The sequence below is a fragment of the Benincasa hispida genome, chromosome 5 (genome assembly GCF_027475165.1).
Source record: "Benincasa hispida cultivar pf3 chromosome 5, pf3_genome.v1.1, whole genome shotgun sequence".
Classification (NCBI taxonomy): domain Eukaryota; kingdom Viridiplantae; phylum Streptophyta; class Magnoliopsida; order Cucurbitales; family Cucurbitaceae; genus Benincasa; species Benincasa hispida.
In genome coordinates, this window is record NC_143482.1 from 3,472,798 (window position 1) to 3,493,618 (window position 20,821).

General features: G+C 37.4%; 1 protein-coding gene across 1 annotated transcript; it reads right to left on the bottom strand.

The window, feature by feature from the left end:
• Positions 1-14,579: 14,579 nt before the first annotated feature.
• LOC120078021 (uncharacterized) lies at positions 14,580-18,215 on the bottom strand. The gene is made up of 9 exons (XM_090313968.1): positions 18,111-18,215; positions 17,812-17,960; positions 17,422-17,764; positions 16,786-17,225; positions 16,369-16,612; positions 16,128-16,326; positions 15,281-15,972; positions 14,887-14,979; positions 14,580-14,801 (listed from the first exon to the last, which is right to left on the bottom strand). The coding sequence occupies exons 1-9, from the start codon at positions 18,213-18,215 to the stop codon at positions 14,580-14,582; spliced, it is 2,487 nt and encodes an 828-aa protein (XP_090170094.1).
• Positions 18,216-20,821: the final 2,606 nt, after the last annotated feature.

Genomic DNA, 20,821 nt, shown 5'->3' on the forward strand with positions numbered 1-20,821 from the left:
GTTAGCTTGGTATTTTCGGTGTGAGAATCCAGAGTGTGGGCTCTGTGTGGACTTGGTCAGAGGATGAGACCGAAGGAGAACAATCGTGTAAACAATTGAGCAAGTGGGAGAAGATAAAGCCTATCGTATAGGTCGAGGCTATGCGATCGTTTAGCAAAAGCTATGCGATCGTTTAGCTCATCGTCTAGCTCATAGTCTATCGTTTAGAAACTCTCCACAATCACTACAAACTCGAACAAAGAGAGCACCAAGGTCACGAATACTCCAAACACCATGAACAGCCTCCACAGAACCTTGAACGCTACACTGCACGATCACAACAAACTCGAACAAAGCGATCACCAAGATCACGAACACTCCAAACACCGCGAGCGGCCCCCGCAGATCTTCGACTATGTCGAGTTGAGTAAGACACCACTAAAAAGTTTACCTTGGTATTCTCGGTATGAGAATCCAGAGTGTGGGCTCCTTGTGGACTTGGTCAAAGGATGAGACCAGAGGAGAACAATCGTGTAAACGATTGAGCAAGTGGGAGAAGATAAAGTCTATCGTATAGGTCGAGGCTATGCGATCGTCTAGCAAAAGCTATGTGATCGTTTAGCTCATCGTCTAGCTCAGAGTCTGTCGTATAGAAACTCTACACGATCGTCTAGTCTCTCCAAGCTGTCATTTAGTAAATCTGATTTACTTGACAACCTATCCGTGAGAACTTTTCGAGAGTGGAAATCTCAAATTAACATTAACTATATTTAGGAAAATATTTTTCCTTTTATCTCACGGTTACCATGAAACCACCAATAACCTCCCACTCAATTGGTTATTAGAGAAAAAGAGAAAAGTATCCAATAATCAATATTATTATAAATATAAATGATAACCAACTTACCATACTATATTTATAACCTATAGTTTTAATATTTCATCTCATGAAACATATAAACCATAGCTCTTTTTCTATTCAATGGCACTTAATGTAAATCTCATTTACATTAACCCTCCACTTGATGTATCTCATACATCATACCAATCATATCATATATAATCGAATTACCTCTTGTCAATTTGAACATTTCAAATCAACACCAAGAACTAATCCTCAACTTGAATCCATTGAGATACCAAGGGGACCTTATGGACCTGTAGCTCGAAGCTCCAACGGTACATGAATAACTGACTAAACTCTTTAGTCACGGGATCCACCATTTGTTAACTGCCCGCGGTTATTACCATCATCATACTTTGGTTGGTTAAGGAGAAAATGTGTTGGCATACCATTTCTGGCACTCTACCAAAAACCGACAGCTGAACTGTTCTTACTATAGATATATTTGTGTCCATCTTAACCAATCAATAATGCTACAACCCTTCACAGATCACTCGTAAGTACAGTTCAGCTAATAACCGTTATGCCCCTGTAGTTACATCTAACTCTTTAAGTACCACTGATCTCTCTAATGAACATAAGTCATAGTCCTACTATGACTGAGTCCTCTCTTCCAAAGAGAAGTTGTGGCCACTATGTTTAAGCCCCAGAATCAGCCCTTAAGGGAGCAATCTATCTACTTACCCCTGCTTCGAGGAAGGAGTGAATTCCATCTTATGTAATTGAGTTCCCAGCTCCCAGATCAGACAAGTCCCCAAAAAGGTAGGCATGTTGAGTTGGCAATCTAGCCACTCTCACCCATACTAATCAAAGGACCGGCCTCAAAAGTAGGAGTTTCTGAAACACTCAGGATTGAGTTCATGTCACCTATGGTCGTTTAGGTGAGATGTAAGTCTCTAGTATTGACTGTGTTATATACAGAGACGAATCATCTCGTGGTTCGGTCTTATACAAACTCTTTGTATAGGACACCCCACTCACATGCCTCCACATGAATGATCAGTATCTACCATCTGTAGTAGTTTACAACACTTGCAAACCCCTACAAAGCAGGTCGTATCCGTAGTGTTACCAAGATCAGGTATCCCACCTTAATCCTTATACTATAGACCTTTTTAGGCTATCATTTAAGGCATGATCCACTTGTATATCTCATATACACGCTTAAGTTTACATAAGATAAACATGGAACTTTGTTTATTGGATATGAATAAATGCCAGAATGAAATAGCACTTATTTTATTCATAAACAATGTGTACAATTACAAACAACGAGACTTCGGGAGAATTAGGACACCAATCCCAATAACAATATGAATACATATTCATTCTATCCTCTGTTTATCTTATCCATCACCATCATACGTAGCTAAATTGTCTAATGGGTTGAGAAGTATGTAGCTAACACTACTAAGAAACAAGAGAATTATGCGATCAACTTGTTTCATGTGTGCTTATATGCGTTAATTGAATAAATCGACAGATTGTTCTAAGTAAATTTAACCTGAGTTTAAAAGAATTTAATTTGGAACTCATAAAGCAAGAAGAGATATTCCTTAGAAATAAGTATATCTTCTCCGCAATGCACTCATCGCATGCATCTTAGAGATAAGATAATGTGTCCGGATACTCTGAGAAGTGATGATCATAACATTGAGTACATTGCTTGAACGCATAATCCCTTTCATTGCTTATGAAATGTTAGTGAAAATTTTTCTCAACCCTATCATCGCATATCTATCACCAACAACCATAATCCACTCTGTTTCACTTGGGCATAATTTTCATCGCTTAGATTTTTAAATTAAAATAACACATCAAATCATCCTTTTGTTGGAACATTTCAATTTGCATTAAGATCATATTTTTAGTTTTATTGCGTATTTACAAGCAATACCTGGGTTCGATCCTAGACTTACCAGGACTTTGGTTGAATTTGCACTTGGGTTCCACCAGATAAAACAAAGCATTATAACCTCATAGATTTCATCGCATGTTACAAACACATCATATATCCTGGGAGACAATTACTCATGAAACTCAGGCACTAGAATGAGTAAAATTGTATTAAGGAGACAACGTGAAGTCGTTGGGCTCAAATTCTTTTTGGTATATCAGGTTATGTATTTTCTATTTTTTAATGATCTTATTCATATAACAATCTTAAGACAATGTATAGCAATTTTACCATATCACTTCTTTTGTTTTTTTTCTTTTTATTTTTCCCGCATTTTATCGTTTTATATTTCTATAGATTTGTACACAACCATCTTGTTGTTATTTCCTCTTTTTCCCTCGTGTGCATATTAGTGTTACGAATATATTTTCTATTAATTATCTATATGAAAATTTCCATGCATGTTTGTTTTTTCCTTATTGTTTAGTCTCACTTTATAACCCTGTTGCTAGACGAGACTTACATTTCACTAGAATGATCATAACTTAACTTTAATCCAAAGTGAGTTGTGAACTCCTACTTATGAGGGTGATCCTTTAATCTATATGGGTGAGAGTGGCCAATTTCATCGACTAAATATGTCTACCATTTTGGGGGTCTGTCTAATTGAGGAGTTGGGAACACAACTACACAAGAAGGAATTCACTCTTTCCATATTATTAGGGTTAATAGATAAATTGCTCCCTTAAGGGTTGATTCTGAGTCTTGAATAATGTGACATCACACCCTCTCTTGGCCCGAGAAGGTTTTAGCTATAATTGGACTATGAATAATTATTCATTAGAGGGACCAGTGGTCCTTAAGAAGCTAGATGTAGCTATAGGGGTAAAATGGTAATTTTGACCCAGTTGTACTTACGAGCAATTTGTGAAGGGTCAACATACAGTTGATTGATTATATCCAATAGACATAGACATATATCTATAGTGCGAAGAGTGCAGTTGTTGGTCTTTAGTGGAGTGACCGACATTTAATGAAAATTGATTAGTTCAATTAAAGAGTTTAATTAATTAATCAAGAATCATTTGGAGCTTCAATGTATAGGTTCATAAGGCCCTCTTGTTTTCTCAATAGGGATTAGTGAGAATCAAATTAATTTTGGATTAATTTGAATTATTCAAATTAATTAAAGGGAATTAATTATATATGATACAATTATATAATATACATGATACGTTATAATATAGAGTTTTAATGAGAGAAAAAATATTTGAATATGATTCAAATATTAATCATATGAATATGATTCATAAAAAAACTATAGGTCAAAACTAATATAAATATGATTCATATTAATACTAAAGGTTATATGAGAGAATAATAAACTATAGATTATATTATATATGATATAATATAAACTATAGGTTATATGTTATATGTGATATAACATATAATCATATATATATATATATATATATATATATATAATTAAAATTCATTAATTTTAATTTTAAATTAAAAAGGATTGATAACTCCCTCAACCACCTCAACTTCCTTTGTACATGCTTATACATAGAGAGAAGGAACATAACGTGAAACTGAGATTTTCACTATTCACTTCTTCATCTTCCTCCTGCATCATCTCAAGAATCTCTTAGTAAAAATTTCTCTAAAAAGATTCTCCCTCCCTTTATACCAAAATTCCTCTAAGCGAGCCCACAAACTCCGCTTTGGTTCATACTAGAGAATAACTTGGAAGATCTTGTGGTGGTGTTCTTTATTGGAGTATCAGTTGTCGTCTTCAAGTTGCTGTGAATGGGAGGATACATGAAGATACGGTTCGTCAAGGGTAAGTTTCTCAATCCCCTATCCTTTCTGTAAATTTGGTAGAAAGCATGATTAATTATATTTTTGTTTATCCATGTTTCTCTCTGGATTTTATATTTTATAAAATGAAATTGGAGACACAATTGCATTCGATTGCTTCCACTTCGAGGTATTCCAAACCATTCACTTGCAACATAACTAATTTGGATTTGATTTGTGTGATTTTTGGAGAAAGTTCAATTAAAGGTGTATTGCAAGTTTAACCTACATTTGTAACATTTTATGACTGAAGATGGTACACCGGAACCCATATACGACCCTCAGATTGAAAAGACCTTTAGACAGTAAGATTCAACAGAATAAAGAAGGCAAAGAAAACATTACACACGTATGCACCTCTTGAGAAGGCGACTCGTTGGACTTCATTAAATGCTTCATCATCACGCATGACATCAACATGTCAAATCACACGCTTAACCGCTCTCTATATAAGCCATCACTTCTTCATTTTCTTATTTTTGGCACTCTTGACTTTTACCTCCGATCATTGTTCTCTACAACCCTAGCTCTCTTGCCTTTTAATCATCTCCGACGAGTATTATCTCTGCCAAATCCTTTAGAAACTTTCCCTTCCTCCATCAATGGCCCACCAAGACAACATCAAGAACACCTCAACCCGTGTCTTCTTCAATCCTTCACCATCTCAGCAGCAGCCACGTCAGAGTCTCTATCCGATTCCGTTTATACAGCCACGTCCTTCTTCCAGCCCCTTAACCCACCCAACGGATCTGCTTTTTCACGTATCAAACTCACCGTCCGTTGGTTATCCCTACCGTAACTCTAATCATTCTTACTATTGTTGTTCAAGCTTCTCCTTTAATCGCCCCTTCTTTTGCCCTACGTTCAACAACTGCCCTTTAACCTACCCTACTCGAACCCTTGGCTATGATCTACCCACACGAGTCCGTACTGTCTAGATCCTCTTCACCGCAAAATAAGGCTAAAGGCAACGCCGACACTCAATCCCGACCAGTAACATCACTAATCGTCGTAGGATCGAGTATGAAGATGATACTGTAGGATTGTATTAGCAACAGCGGAAGCACAAGGATCATCTAAGCATTCTAATTCACTAATTTTGACAAAATATAAAGCATGCTCTTGCAGAAAACAAATGAGTTTCAAGACATACCTATTATAAAACTTCTTCAAAGCTCATTCTCAAGCTGCTATCTTCTTCGAACCTTGTTGCAGACCACCTCAAGATCTTCCCCACTATTCTCTTGGTGCTCTAGATTGAATTGTGGGACTCAAAACAAGCTTAAATCAAGGGATGAAGAAGAAAAGCTCACAGCAGCAATCTTGGTGAAGAACCCTTTCTTCAACCTGAATTTTCTCTAAAATTCTCTATAGATTGCATGGCCGAATTTCACTCCAATATCTTCATTATATTACAAATCAACATGAAAAGAAGAGAGGTACATGAGTTGCAGCTCATGCTTGGAGAAGACAAGGCAAAGATGAAAGCTTTTGTGTGAGCAAGTTGAAAGATGGATAATGGAAAATCAACTTTTTCTATTTGTGTTTTGTTTTTCACTTTTTCAATTTTATCTTTAAAATCAAAACTTGATTTCTTAAAATCTATTTTGATTTAAAAACTAAAAATTTTAATTAATTTCATAAATTAATTTTTTAAATAAAACTTAATTAATTTAATATCAAATATTAAATTAATTTTTACACACATCCATCTTTATATATTTAAATCACATTTAAATATAAATTCTCCTATTTCGTTTAATTCTCAAATTAAACACGTAATTATATCTTATATAATTACTAATTTTCTTAATTCTAATTTGAACATTTCAAATTAACTTATCACGCTATTCTAGAGCTAGTCCGTTACGAGCTAGTAGGAGGACCTCGCGGACCTACAGATCATGGGCTCTAACGATCCGAGATTAATTGGATAAACTCATTAGACCAAATTAATCCCCATTCGTTAACTAATGGGTCACTCCACTAAAACCCATAGTTGCACTCCCCTCATTGTAAATATATTATATCCACATGATTTAACTATAATTAATAAGTCGACCCTTCACAGGTTGTTCGTAATAATGGCTGGGTCAAATATCTGTTTTACTCTCGAGATTACGTCTTATTCCTCAAGTCCCTATTAATCCTTTAATGAATAATTGGTTTGTGATCCAATCACTAAACCAAACTCTCTCAGCCTAGTGAGAGAGTGTGGCCCCTTGTTCAAGACCTGGATTCGGTACTTAAGAGAACAACCTTTCTCCTATCCCTAAATCAGGTAAGCGTGAACTTTGTCTTGTACCCTATGTCCCCAGCTATCTATTTGGTCTTACCCCTGAAATAATAGTCTTATTGAGCCGGCACTGTTGAGCCAACCCTCACCTATGAAAATCTAAGGGCAATCTCGAATAAACAGAAGTTCATAGTTAGCTCAGGATTAAGATCGAGTTACCTAGGTCATCTAGGTGAAATAGTCAGTCTTAACATCGTATGTAGCACTTTACAACTCTTTGTAACAACTACATAGTAGGTCGCACCCAATGGTATTACCAGAATAAGGTACCTAACCTTATTCATGTACCATAGATCATTTTGACTATTTACTAGAACCTGATCCACTCTTATGCCTCCACATAAAGTTCAAGTACTCATATAATAGTCATGGGTCTTAGTTTATTGGATTTAGACTTTCATGCAATTTATGAAATCAATAATAAATTTATTGATTATAGAAAATGTTTATCATTCTACAATCTACAAGTTTCAGGACATAAAACACAATAGGTATGCCTCAACAGACTTGAGTTGGAGGCGTTGCACCCAATGCCACCAAATGCTAGTGATCTGGCTGGCGCAATCGAGGTAGCGAGAAGAGATGAGATGGATGTCTCCAAGGATATCCTGAAGAGCATTGAACACAAAGGCGAGTCGATTGATGTGGGAATTGTGGATTAATCAGCAAGGAGAAACGCTGATCAGTAGAAAGAAGTGAAAGAAAGAAGAAACAAGGAAGTGAATCTGCCGCAAGGGTCTATCCCTGCAGCGTGTGGCCCTAAAGAGCTTACGTCCAACAAAGCTATCTCCACTAGCTCTAACGAAGGGTCCATTAGAAGGTTATTTGAGGCCTTTCAGAAGAAGAAGCCGAAAAGGAGGTTGTGAAGAAGGAAGAACAAGTGGTCACAAGGCCTTTGAAGAAAAGAATTCTGGAAGAAGATAAGAATGACGAATAGTTGGCTGCATCTAGTGCCACTATTATTAAATTGGACGAAGAAGAGGAGGTGATTCCCTTGCAAAATAAGCCAAAGAAAATCACTCGCTCTGAACCCTTGGTGAATGCATAGAAGGAAAAGGGCATGCCTAGACCAGTCTTGAGGTCTGATAGAACATAAAGAATGCATGCATAGTGGAAGCGATGAATCGACAACGTTCTAATTACATTAAAACAAAGAACAAGCATGCAAAGGGTTAGAGAATACAACCTTTGAAGATTCCACCGCAATCTTCCTCTCTCGAGCTCGATCGACACCACCAACGGTAAATTTTCGCTATTCTCCGGTTGATGAACACGCTTGTGGGATTGTTATTTAGTGAAAATAGAGGAATTTCACTATATTAAGTAGAAGAGTAAAGAGAATTTGGTGGAAGAATTTACGTTAATTGTCAAGGAAGCATTAGTCTTTTTCAATTTAAAAAACAAAGCCTTTTGTAGAGAAAACACATGTAAAATCTCATTTTGCATGTCTTCCACCTCAAACTCCATTAGTATGTAATTTCTAGGTGTCAAGCTTGGGAAATGCCACTCCAACGTCCACTTAATTAGTGGAAAAATCCAACAATTGGATTTTCCCACTAACTAATTTTTTAATCAAAAAATGAAAACAATTTTCAAATTTTAGAAAAATATTTAATTAAAACAACTTCAATTAAATAAAATATAAACAAATTTAATATCACATATTAAATTATTTAAGACACTTAGCTTTGATTAATCACATTAATCAAGTTTAAAAAATACTTTCATGCTAGTGATCAAGTATACTCTAAAAAATAATTAATTATTTAATTGTAAATTATATCTCATAGAAAATACAATTCTCCCTTAAGACCGAATTTGAACATTTCAAATTATCACTTCACCTAGTTCTTCAATTTTTTTCGTATTGATCTAGCAAGGAGACTCGATGGGCCTACAAATCATTGGCTTCAACAATCCCAGACTAACTGGTCAAACTCTTTCACCTAGGTAATCAACATTCGTTAACTAACAGGATTGTCCATTATAGCCTATAGTTACACTTTCTTCACTGTAGATATATTATGTGTCCATTTGATATAGTCGTCATCAATAAAAACTAGCCTTTGAGCCTCTACCGTCTCTCTAACTTCTCTCTAAAAATTCTCTACCTTTTCCCTCCTCAAAAGTTTTTGAAGACCACTCTTCCAAGTTCTTTGGAATCCTAGAAAATAGCAAGGTAACTTTATTGGTGGGGTCCTTCTTCATTGGAGAAGTTCGAGATCGTTGATAACGATGGAAGAGGAAAGCTAGAAGAATCAACAAAGGTGAGTTTTGATTTCTTCTCTTCTTCCTCTTTTCTAGCATGCTAATAGTTTTGTTTGAATGTTTATCCTACAAATGCATGTTTTATTTTACTATTTTTTGTTTCCATAAAAACGAATGTCTAATTGCAAGGCGTTCACACGCTTCCGTGGGAATTCGATTTCTTCAGGTCTGAGTCTAGCTATACAAGGCTCAAAACATATTAGAAATGCTAAGATCTCCTTATTAATCGCAAGCTCCTTCAATCTAACCTCCTTTCTTCAAATATAGCAGCTAAACTCCCCGAATATCAGTCAACACAAAAACTTCTCAAGAGACTAGAATTTCTTGAAATTCACCAACTCTCATATTCCAACTAAAAATGTTTGTGCCATGAAATAGCGAAATTCTCATTTAATTTTCATTTTGTACCACATGAATTAGATAACAGAATCTTGTCAAAAGAAGCAAAAGAATCAAACATATATAGATTATCAATTATTGACCAACTACCAATAGGCTTGGAATTTTTATTATTTCCAAAACGACAAGAAAAATCAAACTTGTCCAAACTAGAAATATAAAGTAGATTTCGTCTAAATATGATACAACAAAAGTCTAATTCGGATCCAAATAACAACCAGTTTTTTTAAAAGTAATATGAAATTCTCAATAGCTTCAACTGGAATTGCTTTATTATCACTCACATAGATGAATCTTTCAACATCATTTGGCGACCGGCTCCATAGGCAACCCTATATAGATATACTTATGTGAGTAATAACACCAAAATCTACCCACCAAGTATCTGTAAGTACATAAGTTAAATTAATTTCATAAAAAACTAAAGTAAGAAGTTTACCCTTCTTCACATACCACGTGGGTACTTGGAACAATTTATCTTGAAGTGATCTTCCTTTTTGCAAAAAAACAAGGATTCTCACTAGCCTACTTCTTGTTCTTATTCTACTGAGATTCCTCTTTTGCAACACTCATAAATTTACTTTTCTTCTTATCACGAGAGCCAGTTGCCAAATGAACACTTTCTATCATTTCTCTCTTAATCCTATCTTCTTCTTGCACACATTGTGAGATAAGCTCATTAATACTTTATTTATCCCTCTAAGTATTTAGCTTATCTTAAATTGAGTGAATTATATAGAAAGAGAGGCAAGTACGAGATAGTATCTTTAATTTATCTGCAAGATTGGATATTTCCATAATGTACTCCCTTATGTTTCCATTGCCCTTATACTTCATGGAAGTTAAAGAAGTCAAAAGATCACTAGTTTCTCCTTTTTCATTTTTAGCAAAATATTTCTCAATTTGAGCAAGGAACTTATTGGCATTTTCACGCTCCATGATAGCACCTAAAAAAGGCTTTAGAATGGAGTGCCTAATAATCATCAGACACATGCGATTTGATTGTTTTCACTTTTCAATATTAATCGTATTTAGTTGTTCCTCAGTATAAGTAGGTTTATCGGTAGTTAGTGCAAAACCTAGATCCATACACCCAAGTAGAATCTCTAGAAGTTTGATCCATTCAACTTAGGGTTGAGTTTAGATTTTCAGATATTTGAGTAAGACCAACTGAAACGAGGAACAAGTAAATAAAGCATATATACAAAATTAACACAATATGTCATAAAACAAAATATGACAAAATAATTTCACATATATGGTGGGTCCCTTTTACAAAATATCTAGCACAACATTGATGTTCGATTTTTGGGCAAAAAAGCCAACTGTAAATGGTATTCTCAATGCGTAGTAATCAAAGTACTGACAATAAACTCTGTAAAAAAAAAAAACAGCATTTCTTTGGATCGACTATTTTTTACACGAGCAATTCTTATAATTATCACATACTCATTACCACAAGCATACCTATAATTTGGCGAAATAATTATCTTCCTGATAATTATCCGCATAAATCTATGAATATGTACATCTTATATTTTAGAATTAAACTAATCTAGATAACAAAGGTTGTTTTGGTAACTTATTATTTTGACCAATTCAATCTAAAATATAAGACATAATAATATAATAATTTTAAATATATTATTATACATAATGGGAGAAGATAACAAAAAATTATCAATCAAATTTTAATTTAAATCATCAAATTATCCATCAAATATAAATTTAATTTTACCAAATTATCAATCAAATTTAAATTTAATTTAACCAAATTATCAATAAAATTTAATTTTAATTTAACTTTACTGCATTGGTTGAATAAAACCCTTTTAACCTTAATTAGGGCTCCAAAAAGCCCTAATTTTCTGCCAACTTTCGCAATAGTAACGACCAGGAAATACCTTGATGCACAAACAATGACATTCAAACAGTTAGAAGCTTTTAGTGACACATAAAATATAACGACAATAGTGGCCTGTATAGAAACCTCTCGGGTATGCACTCCGAGTTTCATTTTTCACCTCTATTTTGAGCCTTTTTCACAACAAAAAAATTACTACAGATGACATAGACTTACAAGACTCGATTAACAAATAATTTGCATAAAGCAACGGGCACGAACAATGATCAAATCAACAGTAAACTGTAAATTTAAGATGCCAAAAAATCGAAAATATCTATTATACGAACCTCAAAAGACTTACAAAGATTCGATCTACAAACAATTTGCCCAAAATAACGTGCTCGAACAATGATCAAATCAACATTAAACTGTATATATAAGATGCCAAAATACCGAAAACATCTATTATACAAACCTCAAACCTTTTTTTACTTAAAATTGAATAAAAAAAATGGTAAATGATTAAAAAAAATTAGCAATCTAACATGAAATTCATACTCTGATACCACTTGTTATCATAATTATTTAAATCTATATTGAATAGATTAACCCTAAGATCATTCATGCCAAATTGTCAAGAATAATTGACATCGGTTTCCATTAAGAGATTGATGATAACTTCAAGATAATGATAGTTTTAAGATGACTATTGTCTTCCTCAACCAAAACTCGAAATGCCCTTAGTGGATCTTTCTCTAGATGGGATTCAAGAAAGGCTGAGTGTGTATTATTTTGGTATATATGGGGACCATAGCCCTAAGGCCTCTTTATTTACTAGTTCAATTAGGGTTACCATTAAACCCTAATTAACTAGGAATGCGCTTCTCCCATTAAGTCCATACTCAATTAAGAATCTAGGGTCTTAATTAATTAGATCATATAATAAGACCCAATCTAACAAAACAAGCCAACATGATAAAATATTAATTCACATATATAGTCCATACTCAAGGATTAAAATATCGAATCTCGATATATCGAGATTTCATTTTTATGAATATATTCATGGATATATCGATAAAATATCTATATCGACGGATATCATTATTAGTAGTTATACTCATATTGGATTACATAAATGATATAGTTTATATTTTACGAGCATTTATAATAGATGTTGGAGATTTTCATGGATATTTAATATCGATATCGAACTATTTGATTTACGAATATATCAACATATCCACAGATATTCTAATCCTTGTCCATATTTTAATTATATATATTATTATTTAAACTACATTGAACATAATAAATTTTGAAAATAACAATATTAATTAAAAAATTATACCAAAATAATTTTAGTTAATAATCACTTTTGCTTGTTTCAATTTTCATGTTAAATTGGACTGATAATTTAACCTAACTATAAATGTCTCTTAATTTTGCATATTTTACACATGTTTGAGCATCATAGCCTTTTGAAAATTAAATGTTCTTATAAGAGGGAGAGGGAAATTCCTTGGAAACAAATCTACATATATAAATACCAATTTCATGTTCACATATTATTTGTTTCATACATATATATATGAACGAGAGTAGATCAATGTAAGGAGAATTTTTCATCAGATAATACGTCGATGCGACAATGAGATTAGAGGATTTATATATGATAGTTCTTATTTAATCTTAGTCTCAAAATCATAAATAATATATATTACATATATATTTTAAATTTCGAAGAATCAAATAATAGATTCAAAACATTTTGATCTGGTATATAAAATGTGTTTGCCTTCTAGAAAACTTTAATTTTGAATCACCCACATTTATTATCATTTTTTTTTAAAAAAATGAGGTTCTACCTAATAAGTAGTTTTAAAACTTTACCTAAATATAGGCGACAGATGCCAATACAAGGCACTACAAATTATGAGTTGGTAATGTGGATTTTGACTAATTTGCAAGAGAGATTTAGGGGCCTGGGTTGGATTTGGGGAGCTAGGGGCCATGATTGTAAATATACATATAATTTTGGTTAAAGAAACTTCAACTTAGATTTGCGGCAATAATTTAGTCTTTATTCGTAATAATTAAGTCTTTTATGTCTACGTTGAATGAAAAATTTTAGGTACTTCACAAATGGTCATGCCAATGACGAAATTATAAATTATTAAATTTGAAATTAATTAAAAGCTAACATATATCCTAAATTAAAATTGAAAGTAGAAGTTGGTAGATCTCGTTGGTGCCACATATTTTCTTCATGACCTTTGGATTAATTTGGTATTGATATTTAGATTTGTTCAAGGACAAAAATAGGTTTAATTTGCCCCAAAATTCAATTATTTGGGCTCAAAAGCCAAGTCATAAACAAAAGGGATTTCTACAAAAGGCCTTAAAATGAGGCCTATATTATACCAATGTCTCCAACATTCTATTTAAAAAAAAAAAAAAAAAATCTTATTTGCCCTATTTTTTTTTTTTTAGAATAGGTGATATTATTATACAACAATAAAGGGATCCCACAACCCGGGATCAAGGCATCAAAGCATCAAGGTACAAGCAAAGACAGGGTAACAAAACAAAAAAAAAAAGCCTACAAGATAAGATCAGAACAAAACCAACACGAAAAACAAACTCACAGACCACTAGAGAGAAAGCTAGAGAAAAGAAACCAAAATCCCACAAACAAGGGATAACAACAAAATAAAGAACAACGGAAAGTACAACAAGAAAACATCCGTAAACACACTATATAAGACCAAGAAGATCAACCCGCCAGGAAGAAGCACGAACACGAACCGTAGAGACTATAAGGTGAACCAGAGCTGACACCGACCTCGGTCTACTTCCATGCAGTCGCCGATTACGTTCTTACCAGATGTAGTATATGGAAGCACACCAGAATACACCGAATAACTTACTACGCACCCCCTTACCCGACCCCACTCAACACAACCAACTCAACTCCACATCCCAACCCGCCACCTGATGCGACGAGCCCAACTGATTCAACACACCAGACCATACCTCTCTCCCAAACCCACACTAAAAAAATAAATGATCTCGCGACTCCACACCTCCCCCAACAGAAGGCACCCCCCTTTTACAACACACCTCAACTCTTCAACCAATCCCACGTACCCAACCTGTCCCTCACAGCTAACCACGCACAGAAGAAGTGACGCGGAATACCACCTCCTACCCACAAGATACCAACCCAAGACACCCTAGGACGACGAGGATGCAAACTCTCCCACGCACTAGCGATAGAAAACTGACCACTCGTATTCGACACCCACACCCAATAATCTTCCCCCTTCACTTTAGACCCCACTGCCTGAATAAGACCCCAGATCTCAAGAAGCTCTCAATACACTGTAGGCCAACTCCAACCTCCATCACCATCCATGAATTCCGACAACCGTGCCTCCCTCTGCATCATAAACCACCATAGACCCATATGAATCCAAAATCGCATCCCTCAGCAGCCAAGGATCCCACCAAACAAAACAAAACTGACCATCACCAACCATCAAACGAACCAAATGCTTAAATCTATTTCTATTTTTCAAGATAGCCCTCAAGCACTAAGACCTCCCAACCTCAATCCGAACAACCCACAAAGACTACCCACACAAAACATAAGCCTCCACCCACGCCACTCATAATGAACCCAATTTAATTAAGAGAAGCCAGAGCATCTTCATAATAGCAGTCTAGTTCCAAGATGCCACATGCTTCACACCCAACCCCCCCCCCCCCGCCCAACGACACAAACACCTCATCCTATACCACTCGTGCACCACCCCGACTCACCGTACTACCCTTCCATAAATAACTATGTAACAGACGATCAACTTTATGAGTTATACACGCAGGCAACACAAAGATGCTACACCAAAACACCTGAAAGGATTGTAAGACAGACCTAATAAGCTGTAACCTTCCAGCAAAGGAGAAGGATCGCGCTGCCCAGCTTCTAATACGAGCTGTAATCCGCTGAATTAAAGGAGCACAATCCCTAACCCTTAACCGACCTGTCAATAAAGGTAAACCCAGGTACCTAACAAGCAACGAACCTAGAGAGAAACCCATAAACGCAGCTAGTTCCTCCGCCTTCCCAGACTCCACACCCACAAAAAACATGGAACTCATTCCAACATTAGCAACTAACCCAGACAACCCTGCAAAATCTGCCAGGACCTGCCTTACAAACTCTAAAGAATCTCTCTTAGCTGCACAGAAAATCATCAAATCGTCTACAAAAACCAAATGAGTCAGGCCCACACGCTCACACCGATCATGGAACCTAAACCACACAGGATGATTATTCAACAACCTAGACAAGATCTCTATCACCATCACAAACAAAAAATGAGATAATGGATCCCCCTGCCTCAACCCTTTCCTACCAGGAAAAAACCCCTCAAAGGAACCATTAACCATCATAGAGAACATAGGAGAAGTAACACAAGCCCTCACCCAACTAACAAACTGAAGGGGCGTACCTATAGCCAGCAACACACAAACAGAAAATCCCAATTTACCGAATCATACGGCTTTTGAAGGTCTACCTTAAACACACAACGCAACTTCCCTCTGCCCTCCTTATAACCCCCCACAAGCTCCTGACACAATGATATGTTTCCGAAAATTGACCTACCCGGAACAAACGCAGATTGGTTACCACTGATGAAAGCAGGCAACCACAACCGCAATCTCTTAGCTAAGATCCTCGAGATACACTTATACACAACATTGCAACAAAAAATAGGACGAAACTCCTCCATATGTTCAGCTCTCTGCCTCTTTGGGATAAGAGTGATAGCAGTAGAATTAACTTCACTAGGCAGGTAACAGGACTAAAAAAAATTCAGCACAACATCACAGAAATCATCCCCAACCACATTCCAAGCAGCTCTGTAAAAATCAATCGAAAACCCAACAGGCCCAAGAGCCTTTCCAGACTTTATCGAGAATAAAGCCTTCTTAATCTCATCTCGACTCACTGGGCGACCAAGCGCATCCACCCCCTCTTTGGGCCAGCTGAATTGCACAATATCTTCAATTCGGGCAGTAAGATCCCTATACCCTACTGGCTGAGACCCTAAACAACCCCGAAAGAAATCTACTGCCACCCTTGCCACCCTGTCATGCACAGTCTGATGAGTCCCCCCCAGCATCCACGACCGTAAATAAACCACTGCAACTGCGTCGAGAACGAACACAACGATGAAAGAAAGTTGTGTTCATCTCATAACTCCAGCCACCTCACCCTGGCCTTCTATCGAAGTGATGCCTCTTCCAATCTCGACACTGACCAGAACACCTCAGTGGCCCGAGCCGCCTCTGCACACACCGACTCTGAAGTAGGATCCCTTTCTACCTTCGCCTGAGCAACCTCTATAACCTGCCTAGCCGCCCTCACCTCATCAGCTAACACAAAGATATGCCTCCCAAACGAAGTACGTAAAACTCTCTTCACTGCTTTCAAATTTCGCACAAAGCTTACCATAGGGGATACATCCTTGGATCTTCTCCACACTGACCTGATAGTATTAATAAAACCCTCAGCCTTAGCCCAATGAGAAAAATAACGAAAAGTGGGAGGCGGCCTACTCCTCGTCTCCCCTATAGACACCAAAAGAGGGCTATGATCAGAAATTCTCCACTGACCAACCTTAACCTCCGAATACGGAAAAGCTACCTTCCACACCTCATTAGACAAGTAACGATCCAACCGGTGCAAGATACCATTCCCCTAAATTTTACTAGTCCAAGTAAACTAGTTATCTGTCACACCCAACTCAACCAGATCTGCCTCCAATAACGCCCTATCAAACTCCTCCATCTCCCTCAAACTAGGGCAACCACAAAAATCCTCCGAACTACTACGAATAACATTAATCCCCCAAAACAACTCCAAGAAGCTACCACGAGACACACACATCCATCACCTGAGACCACAAGTTTCTCCTCTCATTCACGTGATTAGAGGCATACACAACACCGATATGTACCCTAGCAGTAGATACAATATCCACTAAGGTTCCAAAAATGAACTGATCCCCACTAATATCAATAGAAAACTTATAGACACTCTTCTGCCACATTATCCAGATCCTCCCAACACCCCGCACACTATAGCTACACACACAACTCCACTCATCACCAAACTTACCCATCACCATACCAAAATTTTCACGACAAACCCTCGTCTTAAGCAAGTAGCAGAAAGTAACAGAGGATGAAGCCAGAAAGTCTACCACCACCCTACACTTAACAGAGTCGTTCAACCCCCTAACATTCCAGGAACACCAAATAATGGACCTTGCAACAGATCACACCTACCACCTGCCACTGGGCCTTTGCCTGAACTCTCGAACATCTCATAAAAAACAGACAATGGATCCGGATCTACCTGCACTAGAGCTAAAGCCAGCGAGTCTCCCACCTCATCACACAAAATATCAAACTTATTGCGATCATCAACATGCTGCAAACCCCGTAATTCCAGGGGAGCCATAAACTGCTTTGTTCCCCAAGGGCACCGAGTCCGGTGACCCACTGCCACCCCTATGGCCTATACCTCCTTTATCCCACCTACGACAACTGACCATAGTAAACTCGTCAACACTCCTCATACCCTTCCAACCACTGGACTATCATTCCTTTCACCAATACCCACGTCCTGCCCCTTCCTCACACTCTCAATACCCCTATTCTTCCCCAAACATCTCTCATTAACCATCACAATACACAACTCTTGACTCTTTTCCACACCCTACTTCTCACACACAACCCCAGTATGCCCAAAGGATCCACAACAAGTACACCTACAAGGTTTCCACTCATACATTGCTAGAATAATAAACTCCTGACCCTGCATTCTAACAGTGACTGAATGGGGCATTAACGAATCACCATCCACCTGAACACAAACCCTCGCATACTATAACTACTGCCGCTCTCTTGTTGCAACATCAAAAGAGACAGGTTTACCCACGACACTAGCTAACACTACTAAACCCCTATCTGTCCACAACTCCAGGGGAACACGCTTCAGTTTAATCCATATAGGAACAGAATAAAAAACAAAGTTTTCAGGAACAATACCTGGGGGCCACTGTCGTAATAAAATGGGTTTGCCACCCAAGTGCCACGGACCATTCTCCAGTACCCAATCCCTTGACTCTACCTTCTGAAATTTAAAGATAATCAAACTGTTCTCCAACAAGGTAATAGTTGGCATCTCTATGCGTCCCTAAATTCTCTGAATAATTCAACAAATAACAGTATATGGGAGTTTAGAATCCACAAACTGACCAACAAAAGATTTCTCTCACGGACAAACACCCTCTTCAATAATTTCCCCACAGGGTTCAATAATAACCTTATCATCTTTAACCATTAGAGGAATGAACTCTAAATTTCCCTTCAACTTCGACCCAAAAAGGGCCGCCCCCGAATTACCTCTTTCACGCCATAACCAGAACCACCCCCCTCCTCCAACATGACCGACTTAGGACCAACCCCCTAGCTAAACCAGTTTTGGGAACCAACTCCTCCCGAACACGAAGATCATGTGTGTCCACCACGCGCCTCTCACTACCCAAAGGCCTAGCCCGTGAAACCCCCTCTCTACCTGATTTCCACCCCCTCCCCCCCCGAGCCTCTCAACTTCGGCCCAGCACCACGTGGCCCACCCACCACAAGCCCCACTCTTTTTGACCCTTTTCCCAACTCCCCCAGAACCAGACCACCCCCTTCAACTTCGACCACCCCAATTCCCTCAAAGCCCAATCTAACACCCCTCACAACCCGGTTTTCATCTGAGCCCCCAACACCCTCAAGGCTTTGAGACACACCCTTCAGACCTTGGTCCCCAACTCCACAAGAGCTAAAACTCCCCTGCCCATCAACTAACCCAAAACCCAGCCGATAACGGGCAGAAATGCACGTTATCATAGTGCTAAATTCTTAAACAATGTTGGATTGCATTGATAAAACATTTAAATTGCATCCATCAAGCATCAATTTCATAATATTGCGGTCGCATGCATTCATCGCATAGGAACAGTTGATTTTAGTGTTTTTATGGAGATTATGCGTTGACGCAATGCAAGAATTGCGATAATAGGAAATCATCGATCGAGCATAACTTCACCGCAAGGCTTTGCAATGATTGTACTCACAAATATTCGTCCGAGAAGGATCGTCGCAACTTGGTTAGCGCAAAATGGTGGGTGCATCTGGGTGAAAGGATAATTAATCGCAATGGGACAGAAAGCTGATGACAGGCGAATCCGAATTAAGTTGACAGCTGATAATGATCACAAGTACATTCAGCTTTTCAGTGACAATTATTCGACGCATCAGTAAGGAATTAAAGCCGTCCCATCTGTACAATCATGAGAGAGAAGCCTTCGTTAACCTTATATGTTCTATAAATACCACGGGCATCCTTCAGAATAGGGGTTCACGAGTTCACTATTCTTTTTTCCACAAGTTTGCACGCCCTTGTTCATAGTTTTCTTTCGTTTTAAGGCGGACGCGAGAGAGAAGGTTGTGTCGATAGATCATTCCGGTAAGCTTAGGAGAGCGCCGGAAGCTTCAAGAACAGAGAGAGGGCCGAAGCCTGCGGAAGCGGGAACATCTTTAGAACCGAATATAGATTACAGTGTAAAAGCCTCGGCCAGTAAGGAATTGCTACCAGGCTCTCTACCTTTAACTTCCATTGTCATTTTGTACTCCATTCATTTATCGAAATGGAATCTATTTCTCTATATCTGTTCACTCTCTGTTATTTACGCATGAGTAGCTAAATTAGTTGAATGGGTTGAGAAGCACTTAGCTAGTACAACTAAGGAATCATCATGCTATGCGATTATCTTGTATTATGTATGCTTCATTCATCCATTAGAGATACTCGGGAGGGTAGTCTAAGGACAGGATCTAGACTTGGGAAGGTCAGGTTAGAATCTAGGCTTGGGAGAGTCAGATTAGAATGCATAATCAAGAGATAGGAGCTTAGGAATGAGCACTATTTGTTATCAACGTATCGCATGCATCCTAGAGATAGGATATGATTGTATGCGGTCACCTTGTTTTTATGCATCTTGCATCATCGCATAGGACAAGAGTAGAGACTTAGGGATAAACTTTATGGACACTTTTGCATTCAACACATGCGTCCTGGACTTAGGAGCATCGCATTTGCATTGGAAAATGACTTGTTTTGCATGGTGGTAGCATGATCGCATAGTCTGATGCATTCCCAAGTAACGCTACCTAACGATCTTCTCAACCCGTTCATCGCATACTTAGTGCATCTATCACACAACTGACTTTTCTCAA

Coding starts and splice junctions, on each gene's coding strand:
- LOC120078021 (XM_090313968.1), bottom strand. CDS start 18,215: ATGGTTAATGAGAGATGTTTGGGGAAGAATAGGGGTATTGAGAGTGTG. Junction 17,765..17,811: donor GGCCCAGTGGCAGGTGGTAG/GTGTGATCTGTT, acceptor CTGGAATGTTAG/GGGGTTGAACGACTCTGTTA. Junction 16,327..16,368: donor ACAGAGCTGCTTGGAATGTG/GTTGGGGATGAT, acceptor AATTTTTTTTAG/TCCTGTTACCTGCCTAGTGA.